Source organism: Thamnophis sirtalis, unplaced genomic scaffold, assembly GCF_051295495.1.
Source record: "Thamnophis sirtalis isolate CommonGarterSnake01/CBP01778 unplaced genomic scaffold, rThaSir2_p1.2 scaffold_1, whole genome shotgun sequence".
Classification (NCBI taxonomy): Eukaryota; Metazoa; Chordata; class Lepidosauria; order Squamata; family Natricidae; genus Thamnophis; species Thamnophis sirtalis.
Window position 1 is genome coordinate 63835935 of NW_028261381.1, and position 15092 is coordinate 63851026.

The 15092-nt window shown below is 39.2% G+C and overlaps 1 protein-coding gene across 1 annotated transcript; it reads right to left on the minus strand.

Annotated features, from left to right (window-relative positions):
* Positions 1–2094: 2094 nt before the first annotated feature.
* CABP4 (calcium binding protein 4) lies at positions 2095–14519 on the minus strand. Its single transcript, XM_014053531.2, has 6 exons — positions 14246–14519; positions 9093–9123; positions 7046–7189; positions 6298–6407; positions 4711–4858; positions 2095–3229 (listed from the first exon to the last, which is right to left on the minus strand). Exons 1-6 carry the CDS (start codon positions 14477–14479, stop codon positions 3201–3203), a joined length of 696 nt encoding a protein of 231 aa, XP_013909006.1. The 5' UTR covers positions 14480–14519; the 3' UTR covers positions 2095–3200.
* Between the last annotated feature and the right edge of the window lie 573 nt (positions 14520–15092).

Here is a 15092-nt window from a genome sequence, read left to right on the forward strand (position 1 = left end):
TGAGCCCCCCCCCCAATAGTTATTATATGAAATTAATTTAATATTTTTATAATACCGTAGTACTATGAAAAATAACAATTCCAATAATAGATAAATGGCACCAGTAACAACACACACCTGATAGAGACAATTCCAGGCCATTCTTGTAAGTGGCTGATGATTGAACCCTGATAATCCTTTCTTGCCACTAGCCACCTCACTTTCAGGATTAGGGATTTGAGTGGAGCTTTATAGATACCCCCAAAGAATAATCTACTTTCTATAATTCACTGACTATTGTAATGGAGAATACATTAATGATCTTGAGGAAAGAGGAGAAATGCTGCCTAGAAAACAATCAGACAAGAGGGGCAGGAGCCAGCAATCACTTAATGGTCACAAAATGAAATTGAGAAAGGATCTGCCTTAATGGATCAAGCAGTTAAAAGTGGTAGGTGGGAAATTTGTACTTTGAGCCTTGCAAGATTCTGTTAATGCAGCCTTACAATAAAGTACAATTAATTTATCTGATCCTGTTTCCCCAATGGTCAAGCCTTATCCTGCTTCAATAATGAGCCTGACATGTGGGTCAGTCCTTGCAGTTTCAATGTGGAATAAGTTAAGTGAATGGTGGAATCCCATAAGAGCATAACAGAGTTGGAAGGGCCCTTGGAGGTCTTCTAGTCCAACTCAGGAAACCCTTTTCTGGAGGCAAATTGTTCCTCTGGTTAATTGTTCTGTCAGGAAATTTCTCTTTAGTTCTAGGTTGCTTCTCTCCTTGATTGTTTTCCATCCATTGCTTCTTGTCCTGCCTTCAGATGCTTTGGAGAATAGCTTGACTCCCTCTTCTTTATGGCAACCCCTGAAATATTGGAACACTGTTATCTTGTCACCCCTAGTCCTTCTTTTCATTAAACTAGACATATCAAATTCCCAGTTCTTTATATGGTTTAGCCCCCAGTCCCCTAATCATCTTTGTTGCTCTTCTCTGCACTCTTTTTAGAGTCTCAACACTTTTTTTTACATCATGGCGATCAAAACTCTATGCAGTATTCCAAATGTGGTCTTATCAAGGCATTATAAAGTGGTATTAACACTTCACATGATCTTGATTCTATCTTTCTGTTTGGTTTCTCTTCCCACTGATAGACCCCACTGGTGGGAAAAATAAGTACCAATCACATGCCCTCCCTCTCATGATGTGGTGGGGAGGTTGAGCAAGCATAGGAGGGTGTTTTGAATAACAAGTTTGGCTGTCTCTCAGTGGCCCAACTAACATATCTCAAACACAGAGGCGCTAGACCTACATAGCTGAGCCTTTTTCTGAACATGGGTCTATGGAGTTTTTTAAAGAAAACAAATGCTAAACTCATCTAAACAAAATGCTGAGAAATAACAAGCAGAGGAGGCATGCGAGGTGAAATGGGAGGTAACTGTGGAAGCTCTGCCTTTCTGGAGTTGTATTTGATGTTTTTATCTGTTCCTGTTTGTGGCGTGACAGGGAGAACAGACATGGAAACTGTCTTCCCACATAAACAACATTTGTGGTTAGTCTTCTACCCACAGCCAAGCTGCACATTCCATTTGTTTCTGCCCAGAGTTTTCTTTGACAGGTAGACTGATTAGATGATAAGGGATGCTACTTGTTTTTGGGAAATTGTTTCTTGAAGCAAAGAAGCAAAGAAACTGTAAGCAAAGAAACTGTGGCCTGGAATGCTATGCCCATTCCTGAGGAAAACTGTCTCAATGTCTCTCAATTATTGCTAGATTTGATTACTACAAAGCATTTAGTATGAGGTATCACTGGAAGCTTCAACTGGTGCAAAGGAGTTATGGTTGCTTACCTGTGGCATCATATTACTTCTATCCTACCACAGTTCTTTTAGTTGCTAAATATTGATAAGTATAATTACAATTTTTGATGATTACCTATAATGTCTTAGCTAAATCAAGGATCCCAAGTAGAAGCTTTTGTCATACCAGTCTGACTATCCATTAAGACCAAGCTGAGGAGGCTTTCTATGTTCCTATCCATGGTGGAGGATCAATTGATTCGACAAAGAACATTGTCTATAGACACACCACTGTTTTGGAAATGAAATTCGGAAGACCTCATTCTCAATTTTAAAGCAAGAAGCAAGCTTTTAATTTGTCAAGCTGAAGTGATTTTAACTAAGACTTTGTTCTGTCTGCCAGATGTGTCATACTATTACATTCTGATTTCATCTGTGGTCTAACATTGTGAATTTTAATTATCACCAGCTATCTAGACTTAACACATGAACTTCAGAAAAACAAAATACAAATATTTCCAATTATGCTTCATACAATTTCAATATGTAACATTGAGGTTGCAAAGTAACACAGCCAGAATCTAACTCTGTTTTTGCATATCCATAAACATGTGTATAACTAATATTTATGCAACTGTCAAAAGAAAATAAATATATTTATGGTTGCATAGAATGATCTTTTAACTTTTTTTTCCAAATTTCAAGCTGACATTGAATTTATGTAATTCCTGGGAAGCATTTCACGGATTGCTCTTTGGAATTATGATAGCCTTGTTAACAAATCCAAAGCTGATTTTATTGTTGTTTAACTGAGATACTGAAATAGGACGTACATCCTTATAGGTTCCTGTGAGGGGTCTTCATGAATGAGATCCATGAATCTCTTTCCCTTTATCTTAAAATATCTGGGAAGAGGTCATTCATTTATTTATTTTGCTCTGAGGGAATTAAAAAAAAATCATTCAGCTCAACAGAATATCTTTGGATGAATGAACTATTAATTTCAAACAATTTATTTTAGGTCTCCAGGAATTTTGAGCTGATTGGGGGGGGGGGTGTCAGAGAAAATCAAAGTACTCCTGGGTAGAGCTCCATACCTGGACAAAATTTTCCAGGCCTTACCATACAGGTATGAGTCCTGAAGTGCTTTCTATTCCTAACAAGCAAAGATGGTACCAGGTGAGTTATCTAGGCTTAGCCCAGCCATTTTGCCTCAAAACACAAAATCTTCCTGCACACACAGTTAGCATCTGCTCCCTGAGATACTTTGGATACAGACTTGGGGAAAGATAATTTCACTTCCTGTTGTGATGTTCCTATCTCCAGGAAGTTGAAAAAAGCTGGAAGCAGAAATCATTTCCTTCTCATTACTGAGTGAGGTAATTCCGGAAACAAAAAGACATCCCCATTCTTCTCCTCTGGTTTTTGTTACCCAGATGACAGCATCATGACAAACTCTGAAAGAGACAGAAAGAGTCATCAATCATGTGTCTAAGGAGTTCTCATCTTCTTATCAATCAAGGTCTCCGTCTCAGGGGGTCTATTTGATTCCATCTATTCTGGCACTGATTTAGGTGGTTGTTAGTAAAAGAGAGTGTGGAATGTGTAATCATAGCTTTCTGGTAAGAATGAGGCAAGGGACAAAGATCCAAAGTATAGGTGAGCCTTAGGAAGAAGGGTATAAACCATCATAGTTGCATCCTAGTCCTTGGGAAAATCACAACAGGCATTATAGCCTATCATGTGATAACTCCCTCACGTATGGAATGGGCTATATTGTGGAAGTGTTAATTTAGTTTCCTGACACAATTCCCTCCTCCCTACCAAAATTCATCTTCCCCTGACTGTATTTATGATAGGTCCTTAGAACAGATGCATACCTTGGTGATCACAATATGTTTCATGGTTGCAGTTTTAGTTTATGTTCCATGGAAAAGGTGGTGCTACTTCAGGGATGGGTTCCTGCCAGTTCTAACCTCTTCTATAGAAGTGGTTCCACAAATCTACAGTGCCGTTTAGAACTGGTTCCAGATCCTTCCCCCCGCCCATCCGCACAACATCAAGATGAAGAGCGAAGGGAGGAATTCTGGGAGTTGAAGTCCACAAGTCTTAAAGCTGTCAAGTTTGAACACTCCTGGGGTTTTTTTCTAAAGGGTTAGGGGTGCAAGGGTCTTGTAACTTGACAGTTTTAAGACTTGCATACTTCAAATGCCAGAGTTCCTGAACCAACATTTTGGTTGCTAAGCAAGAGCGGTGTTAAGTGAGTTACACCACATTTTACAAGTTGGCCATGCCCACACAGCTACCTGACTGCCAAGCCACTCCCAACCAGTCACATGGTTGGCACAAAGCAGGCCACACCTACAGAAGAGGTGCTAAAAAAAATTGAAACCCACCACTGTGCTACTTATATACAAAAGGAGGTAGTCAACCTTATCCAACTGTCAATTTTGAAATTGGCCTATTTTCTCTGATAACTAATAGTTATGAAATTGGCTACATACAAAGCTTCAAAGGGAAACAAGCAATGGTCACAATCTCTGCTTCCATTAAAGATGTAATGAGTAGCAAAGAATTCTGTTTTTTAATGTATATTAAATGCATTAAAATGAAAGTGTTCTGGTTCAAACTTGTGCATGTCTTCATAGATAAAATTGAAAACAGAGGATTACTGTATGGCTCCTACTGGAAGTTACAACTGCAGTGCTATCCATTTATAGAAACCTGCAACTTTTCTACCGGTAGACTATTTCTTGAATTGGTAGGCATTCTTTAAGCAATCCAGCCAATGCTGTCCTGTACTATTCGTGAAGCATCTATTATTATTTTTTAAATCCTCTCTGACATAGTGCTTCATTTCTAGAAAACAGATCCTGCCTTTCAGAATGCAGTATTTAAGAGGAAAGAGTTAACAAAACATGTGCTGATTTTTTCTCACCATCAAAGTCCACTTTTCCATCTCCATTGAGATCTACATCCTTCAGGATCTCATCCAACTCCTGGGCATTGAGTTGCTCATCTAAGAGGGCAGTCACAGCCTGGCGCAGCTCTAAACTGCTGATAGCTCCATCTCCGTCTGTATCAAACTAGAGAAAGAGGAATTGCCTAAGAACTGACTGTATTTACTTTGCACTCAAACATCTGTTGTGGCACCTGCTCTTTGGAACAATTTCTCCCTGGAAGGGTTTGGACTGCCTACTCATGTTGAGATGATATTTAAACACTTGGCTCCTTCCCAAGATCTGGGAGAGATTTGTGTCATGCCTACTGGTGTGTAATTTGTCTTGGCTACAGCATATTGTTATCTATTATGTTCAATTTAAATATATATATATATAATGTGAAATATATATATTTCCTATTTTTAAATGTTGTATTGGTTCAATTGCATGCTATTCAGAGTCTATCTTCACAGGCCATCTTTATACATCTAAGTTATAAATAAATATTCTTTTCTTTTTTATTCTCCATCTAGCCTTCCCAGTCTTAATTTCCTCCTCTGCCTCCTTTTCTGAGGCTTATTCAAACTCTCCAATCTTGCTTTTATTTTTTCTGTTCTCTCTCTCCTAAATGACAGACAGTTGGCATGCGCTTAGATAATTGCACAAGAATAACATCAGCATGATAACTCCTTTGCAACACTGAAATTTTGTATACTGAGAGAGAGGGGGTTTAATGGCAATGCAGTTTGCCTTCCCATAGGCTTCTCCCTCCCATTTCCTCTTTTATTTTTGAAAAATAAAAATCCAAAAAATCATGTTGCATAAAATGGACATTGCTACCATATTTTGGAAATGCAATAGCAAGGTGCAAAGGAGACATGTAGCTCAAGGGCTACTAACCAAGAGAACAACATCTCATGATAAGATTGTGACTATCATGGATGCAGAATGCCAGCATATTTAATGACTATGCCATGGAATTAATGATTGTCCTTGAAGTTTTCAAGTTAACTAATCAATTATTGTTTGGCCACCCATTTTTATCTCCCTTTCCTCATTTGATCTGTTTGGTTGAGCTCTGCTCTGAAAGAAATCAGACTCATTTCCTGATCACAGAAAGAAAATAAAATAATTTCTTAACCATTTGCTTTTCCTTGCCATGTTTCATCTGGTTGTCTTATATAAAGACAACACAAGACTTTTGGAAACTAGCCAGATCTTTGAAAGAATTCGGAAGGAAATGTGAGGGAAAATAAAAATGCTTAAGGGAATGAAGTCTTTGGACATGATATCCTAAAAGGACTAGCCTCCAAGAAAGAAGTATTTTGAGAAGTCTGGAACTATGAATGATATCATTAAAGGGTTGGTTTTCTAGAAAAAATGGACTTTCTACAATACAAAAGCAAATGAGAGAAGAATCAAAATGTCTTGTCTCATCTCCAGGCTGGTAGACAGACAGGTATCATCTGAATATCTCATTTTTATATAATCAAGCATTTTGCTGATGTAGCAAGTGGAATCTGGAAAGAAACTTAGGGCCTTTTCCTACTTTACATATCCAGTTCATAACTTGACTATCATACCTCACGGAAGGCGATCTTCAGCTCCCTCACACCGACCATATGAGCTGTTTCTTCTAGTACTTTGGGCCTCATCATCTCTACAAACTCCTCAAAATCTATCCGCCCTCCCACTAAGAGGAAAGATAACAAGAAATGATTAGTTCAATTAATGGAAGAAACTTATATAATCTACCTTTCTTCAAGATATTTATTTTAGTTATTTATTAGATTTATCGTATATGAAACTGAGAGTTTCATATAAATCTAGTAAGTTGGAACAGACTAAACACAGAATACTAATCCAGCTTTCTGTTTTCTCACAGTAGCTAACTTTCAAAAGTTTGTAAATTCTTACCATTTTACTATTACTTACTATTTTTGCACATTTATATGCATATGTGTAGGACGGAGCCAAAACACATCCCGCATATATAGAAAAAATGGTGCATATATGCATACTCAATTGATACATCATGCATTGCATTCGGAACTTGTGAAAGAAACTGAAACTTGAAGAATTGCTATATGTCTTTTACAATCAGTTTTTAAGTATTTTTTTCATGTTACCTGCTATTCAAAAACCTGAGCAGTTTTCTATCACCTGCAACTAAAATTATCAATTGCAAACTAAATCAGGACACCCGTACACTGAGACTGTACCCGATTCTGACATGGTTACCTCAGCAGCCTTGTTAGCAGCACTCCATCCTCTGACTATTATTGACTGTGAGCCTTGGAAACTGGAGAAGTACATAAATATTCAACTCACTGCGCATTTTGATGTGCTGGGAGACCTCCAGCAGCTCCATCTCTGTAGGCATGTAGCCCATGGTTCGCATGCAGTCTCCCAGATCTTTGTAGCTGAGGAAGCCATCCTGATCTGTGTCAAATTCCTTGAAAGCATCTAGAAGCTCTGCCAGGAAAGGCCAGGAGGGGGGGAAAAAACACTTTGCAGACATGGAGAAAAGATTCCTGCCTTGACTTTTGTTCTCCCATTGGGGAGTCAAGAAAGGCCCCTGGCCTTGGAAGGCAAGCTTGCCCTTGAGAGGACTCTTACAGCCACGGCCATTCAGAGGTTGCCAGGAACTGGAGAGGCTGGGTTTAATTCAAGAGCGTCAAACTCAAGGCCCGTGGGCCAGATGTTGCTTAGATCTGCCCCATGGGGCCGCCCTGGAAACAATGAAGGACCAGCCCATGGTGCCTCTGCCAGAAAAAACAGAACTCAGAAATACCACGCACGGCCCTCTCAGGCTCTTTTTTTGGTTGTGACAACCTCCTGCAGCCCTCTGCCAGTGAAAATGGAGCTGGTGGGGTGGGGGCACTGTACGAGGTTGCAGGCAGAGGACTGTACGAGGTTGTCGTAGCCAAAAACTGGAGCTCGGGAGCCCGTTTTTGCTGGCAGAACACTCGGGTCACCACAGGCACCTCGGCACTAGTAACATCAAGCTGGCCATGCCCCCACTGGCCACGCCCACCCAGACTGCTGAGGTCAAAGACAACCCTAATCCGGCCCTCAATGAAATCAATTTTGACACTGTGTGTCTGTCGTAATCATTCTGACAAATAAAATTGCCATGTTGGCTAATTTAGAACCATCATGACCATTTACAGTTTGCAGGAGAGGCAGTTTATTAATAAAGTCCTATACATAAAGAATTATTATTATCACTGATTTTCCTTTCTGTACGTTTTTCTTCTAATATAAATCTTTACTATCTTTCCTCCTTAAATAACAAAAAAAGAAAAAATTCTAAAAGGAAAATAAGCTCTTATGATAATATTTCTGGTGATTGATCATTTAGTGATCATTCAAAGTTACCACGTCACTGAAAAAAATGTGATTTATGACTGTTTTTCATACTTATGACCATTGCAGCAGCTCCATGGTCATCTGATCAAAATGTGATCAAATTTGACAACTGGCTTGTATTTATGACAGTTGCAGTGTCCTGGAGTCATGTGATCACCTTTTACAATCTTTCCCAGTTGGCTTCTGGCAAAGTCAACTGGGAAAGCCAGATTCGCTTTACGACTGCATAATTCACTTAACAACTGCAATGATTTGCTTAATAACTGTGGCCAAAATGAATTGTAAAATGTAGCACAACCCACTTAACAACTGCCTTGCTTAGAACAGAAATGTTGGGATCAATTGTGGTCATTACTTGAGTACTACCTCTAAGCAACATCATAAAGTTTTTTAAAATTTGGATTCCCCCCCCTTTTTTTTTCTTTTCTTTTTTGCAACAAGACTCATTTGGCTACAGGTTTTTAACTTTAATAAAATTTGTATGCCGCCCACTCCCATTGGGACTCTGGGCGGCTCACAGCAAAATAAAAGCATTTAAAAATTTAAGAAGATCTGGAAACTTCTTGATGATTTATGCATTTTGCCTAGTTGATGGCAATTCATAAATAGCCAGAATAAATGACAATGGCTAAACTGGGTCCGTCTCATATTTTTACTTGCCCATCAAGAACTGATCATCCTCCACTGGTCACTCCCTTTCTTTTAAAAAATGCCTGTAATCCTGATTTAACAAACTAACTTTTGATTAAATAGCAAACTAGAATATTCCTTGACCTGATGAAACTATTTGAAATTCTAAACCATCAAATTACATTAATTAAATTATTTAAATCTTCTCAAGCATGGACACTGAAAAAGAACTAAAGTTATGGAAGTGGAGACTGGGAACTGGGCAAATCCATAAAAGCCCTTTTAACTGATCAGCAGTGGAAAAGTGAGGACTACATCTCCCCCTCATGGCCAAAATCCAAAGTCACATTCCCAAAACATCATGCAGCCAACTCACCATCCAGTTCCAATGGGGAAAGCTCTCTCTCCTAGCAAAAAAGGAGAGAAAAAGAGAAAATATTTTATGTATGTATGTATGTACACACACACACATTCTTTTCTTCAAAAACTTTTTAATCCACATATTAAAAGTCTGTAAAAGGTGATATAACACATCCCACTTTACCACCTGAAAACCAGAAATGAGGAGTATAGGGAATGTACAAAAGGGAGAGAAAATTCATAAGTAACATTTATTATAGTTTCAGCCACATCACGTTAAGATCTAACTCGCTGAAGAATCTTTTCTAGAGCTTCTTTATCAGCAAAGAAGAATTTGCCAAGAGACACGTTGTCCCTGAAAAAGCCTCCTTTGTGCCTATGGAAAGATAGGAGGTGTTCAAATCCCATCAGGATGCCAGGATCTCCCAGTCTGAAGCTGATTTGGTTAATCCTTCTTACTGCTTTCACTGCAGGAAAATCTCAAAAAGTTCTACAAAGCTGAAAAGCATATTAAAATGGGAGGGGGGACATTTTTGCTGTCTCTGGAATTTGCACCATTACAAAAAAGGGACTATCTCTGTAATATCTAATGTAATCTGCATATGATGGGGAAAAAAGGTCCCAATTGAGCAGAAGTTTTCAGAAAGCATCTTGAATGAACAATCAATAACAAATTGAAGAAAACATGTCCAAAAATAAATAGCTTTGGATTGTTTTTCCGCAGGATCCAGGAAGAGAGGATCCAGCTTTTACGTTTCAATAGCTGTTAATAGCAATTTTATCTTTCAAACAATAAATGTCGGTGAGGCAAGCCATGCAGAAAACACCCAGAACTAGGCTATTGAAAAACAAGAGGGATTTTCAACATGTGCAGAAAGTTTCAAAGTTTATTGAAATTCAAGTCTCATTACACAAAAACACAAAGTAGAGCAAACCCCTCTCCTCCCCAAAACATAAATATTTCGACACCAGGAGGATTATTTTTAAAAAACAAGAAGAAAAAGATATATACAAAATTCAGTTATAGCCATTGTTTTACTATTAAAGTCATATTTTTTCCAACAGGTGTCCTCAAAAGTCCCATCTCTTGATTGACATGGGGGAAAGCTTGGCTAAAGAGTTGAGGACATTAAAATACCCCCTTCCCAAATACCTACATACTTCCACCCCAGGGAGAAATCCCTTCCCGAATTAATCTACTGAAAATTGGATTAAATGGATTGGAGATCAAGCTCACTTTTCATTTAGGCAAGCTGTATCTGGGTCACGGGAACCCTCACAACCACTAGAACTAGATTGTCCCAAAGAAATACAGCAAACTCTAACTCTTGGTTGCCATCTAGTGGTTACTCATATTTTGGTAGCCCAGAGATATCCCTACTTTAATTCATTCCAGGTAAATAGAAGGACGTTCTGCATAAAGATTTTTACTCATAAGAGAAGCTGTTGCTTCATCCTCTCCTGAAGTAGAGACTGCTGAAGTACTTCCAAATAAAAGGGCATCTTGGAAATCACTGCATGTCCTTATATCTTGCATATCTACTGGTCAAGCTAATGCAATTTTCTGGCCTAACAAGGCAGCAGAGTCAGGCTGTCTTTGTTAGCAGAGGAGAGTTGATAATCTCTGTTCAATGGATCATGCCCCTGTTCTTTAGAACATAAGTGGGTGCAATCCTTTCCCTGCCTGTTCTGTTCTATTTCTGCCTGTTCTGGTTGCTGGAGTTCTGTAATTACTTGATCACTGGAGCTTTGCCTATACAGTAATATCATGCACCAATCAATTGCTGATTAGTAAGGAACAGAAGAGAAAGTAAAGTTGTGGATTATTAGTGGGTAACCATATTAATGTTAAACATTAATTAAAATGTAAATTAAATCGCTCATAGGAGTTGTGAATATGCACCCCTGTATAGGTGATGGCCCACCTCCTTTCTTCTCTAATATCTTACTCAGCATGCACTTGGTTAAGTAGCTACATAGCCTTATTACAATGGCGGAATTGCCAGGGTAGATCATGATCATTCAACCCCAAAGTTGCTTTAGGTAAAATATATCCCAATATTGCCCAGTTTGGTTGGTGGTTGCTCTCCAGGGCAGATCATTCATATCATCATTCCTGAATCTAGGATCTGCAGGCTGCATGCAAATTGAGGCTTTGTCACGGAGCTTCAGACCCTCCTTGAGGGATCCTATGCCCCCCCCCCAGTCCTATTGCCTGCTGTTTTTAAAAAAATGCTTTGCAGGAAATGTACTAATTTCTCAGCAGCAAGAGACCGCTTTGGAAAATGAAAAGGCTTAAGTATTTCAAATCCAGTGAAAGCTTCCTTAGTTACAAAAAAAAAATCCCACATTCTTGCAAATTACCACTGCTGAAAGTGCAAGTCAAATTCCATTGAAGTAATTATCCATCCCCTCTTCTTGACTTGCCTTCTAGGTATATTTTTGGCCATGGGAATGCAGTTGTCAGAAATTTTATATCAAAATATATTTTATTCCTTTCACTGTCTCCATCTTCCCTCAAACATTAAGAGAGTCCACAATGGACCGAGAATCAGCGTCCCCTTTAGATAATTGGCAGTCAAGCTGAAAGTAAGTTAATCAAGTAAAAATAGCAAAGGGGTGGGATGGGATCTTTTACTTAAATGTCCTTAAATCTCAAATAAATTACTCAGACCTAATCCACATATTAAAAGTCTGTAAACACAAGTATATTTAATTAAAACGGTCTCCCAGCACAACTGCATGTTCACAAGAATAAACATCATAGTTAACATGTAGTCATACACACTCATGCCCCTCAAGTGTCATCCTAGAAATTGCACATCCAGAATAAGCTCCCCTATAAAACAAGTCTCTCTCTCTACTCCATTGTCTCTGCAGCTGCCCCCAGAGTAAACCTCTTTCTTTGAGGAATAAATATTTCTCCTTTGATCACAGCTGTCTGGATTTCATTTTTATATATTCTTGTGCAACCCCGGCCTGAATTGGAACCCAAAATTATTCTTCTAATACAGTCTTCTAAGAGAAGATATGATACTTGATAGATCCCATTCTTTTCCATGAATGTCGCATATATTCTCCAGGCTTACATAAAGATGCTGGGTTATTTGAGTAGAAGAGCTGGACTTCCTTTTGATTAAACTATTTTCTTACCAGGGTTGAAGTTAAGGTGAAACCAATCCAGCAGGTTGGTAGCAAAAACTAGCAGTGTCTAAGAAATAAGCGATGTTAAATCCATTTAGATTTAACTAACATTTACTTCTGGCAGTGGCATTTCAAATTCACTCCTCAAGAGACAAATTTGTTGCAACTCCTCTTTTAGTGTTACTTTTGAATTATAAACTCAGTTTAGAGATGAAAGTAGTTCTTCCTTCAGGAACTTATTATTTCCAAGTTCTCCCTATTTATTTTTCATTGCCCAATTTCATCACTAACTTTCCTTTCCTTTAGGCCATAAGGGACTCTTGTTGGAAACTATAGGTTTTCTTGAATTCTCCTTTATAATGGTTTTTATTGAATTTTTTTTCAACAGAATTAAACAGAATTAAAAACAATACAAATTTTGAATTAAAGAAGAATAAAGTAACAAGTATGGTAGTAGTAATAAGAAAGTGAAAAAGAAATAGAAAAGAAAAATGAAAGATTCTAAAGTAGCTTCCAATCTTCTTGACAACAGTTATAGACACATTTACATTTTAATAACATTTATATTTAATATTTTAATCTCTGACTCCATATATTGCATGTATTTGAACCCAGACATTTCTGGCTTTTTACAAGTGTATCCTGCATGATAAAATGACATTTCATGTTGCCAACATTTCCATCAACATAAATTTGAAGTACATCATTTTACATTTACATTGTGTGTGTGTGTTTGTGTGTTTAAGTGGTTATTTTGACAAACTTCAAACATTCCTAATTTCTTAGGTCTAAGTAAAGTCATTCTAGCTACTAAGGAGTCGTCATCATCAAAGCATGAGATCTGCTATTAAAGAGAGGAAATAATGTTTCTTGCCCTCCCTGTTGCTCTCCCTCTATGCTCGGGCCAGAGTAATTGCTAGAGGGTCTTACATGGCTTACATATGAAATATTTTGCTGGAAACATCAGTCTTGGACACCAAGGCACTTCAATGTATTTTCCCAGGGTTCTAGTGGCACTAGTGGTGAGAACAGTGAGATGACACCATGAACCCTGCCATTTTCTGCCACTTCCACCAGAAACCCATAGTTGTTTTAAATGTCAGTAGGCTAAATGGATAGCCAAGGAATAACTCAGTAAATATGGATGAGGAGACTTTAATGATGTGGTTTTACTTGGTCTTGAATAATTTAAATTTACTTCACACTCCTCCCTCCAACATTACTACATATGTAAGAAGGGGAATACTGGCAACCAGGACCTTCTCCATCCCAGATGCCAAGAGGAAGCATACCCACCTAATCCCACCACTATTGTACATTGTCATCCTGGCATCTTTCATCTTTAGGGGAGAATGGGCATGGCTGAAAGTGAAGAACTGGGGCAAAAGAGAGGGAAAGCATCATAGAAGTGAAACCCTCCTCCATTAAATTGTGCTCCATAGTGACTGCAGCAGCAATAGAGGAGGTGCAACATCAAGGCAATAATGATAAAGAGGTAATAAGTCAGTGGGTGATGGGTACGGCTGGATGAAACAAGACCTGTATCTAAAAACTGTTGACAAGTCAAAAATGTAGAGGGCCTCCATGCTAACGATCTGTCAGCCAGGCATCCTGACAAGTGGCTTAACCGGCTGTTCCAAGCACTACCTGCCTATGCTTACCCAGTCCTGCCTCATTGCATGTTAAGATAGAGTCATTAGTGTTGTTTTTCCTGCCAGCACCGAATGCTTGGTAAGAAGAACAAAGATGGGAGACTCCAGCAGTTCCTCTCCTTAAGTTGTCCTGCACTGCAATCTTCAAGGAGAACCCCAGTTTCTGGCCTTCTTCCTGTAACAGAATAAAGATTAAGCCAACATGCTTTTCTGCCAGCCCAGAGACTGAAGAATGGTCCTCTCTAAGGCAACAGTGTGGAGCTTGTTCTTTGTTGGCATTTTTTCAGCTGTTGACGAGGGACGGATGCACAGACTTGAGTCATCAATTTTACCACTTATACACCCTGATGTCCCACCCAACAGGCCCACTCACCTTGCCGAAGACTTTGTTGAGGAAAGGGGTATAGGCCTTGGTGGCAGCTGCATGAGGGTCATCTTGCTGCTTCTTGCTGTGCTTGGCATGAGGGCCCGACTGTAAGCTTTGTGGGGAGGCTGGACTTTCAGTTTTGCTGTCCTTGGACTCACTGTCATGCCTGGCAGGCCGCTTTCCTTCCCCCACTTTGCCTTCGGCTAGGCCCTCTGTCTCCCCTGGCTTCTTGTGTGGCATGGGACAGGTGCGTCTCTCTGAGATAGGCAACCCTGTATGAAGTCTCTGAGCATGAAAGACAAGGTAATCCTCTTAGATTTCACCCCCAGGAAGGAGCAGAGAGAAAGCTAATAAGAGGGGATTATTATGGCAATTTCAGGGCAGGCTTTAAAGCTGCTCTGGCTAGAGGTTCTTCCAGGGTTAGAAGGGAAGAGTTCTAGAGTTCCCATGTGGGAGGGGCCCTAGGCAGGTAGGAGTGAGCCTGTCTGCACAGATATACTCCAATTGAGAAAAAAACATGTTTACCTCCATCCTTGTTGTTGAAGAAACACACAGATCAGCACTAGTACAGGGTTAGGGCGTATGCCTGGAGAAATTTTTATTTATTTATTTTAGTTCCAGACCGCCACTTTTCCTTGGAGCTAGTTCCCAGAGGGCCAGTTGTAACTGTGATCAGGACAATCACTGCAATCCCTTTCTGCCTGCTCACCCTTCCCTGGTAATTGTCAATAAGATTACATTTTCCCCGAAAATAACCCACTTTCTTGGAGGGAACGCTAAATATTCTCATTAAAAGTGATACCTTTCTACCACTGTTTTGAGTTGATCTATGATTCTCTATCACCCAAAATGT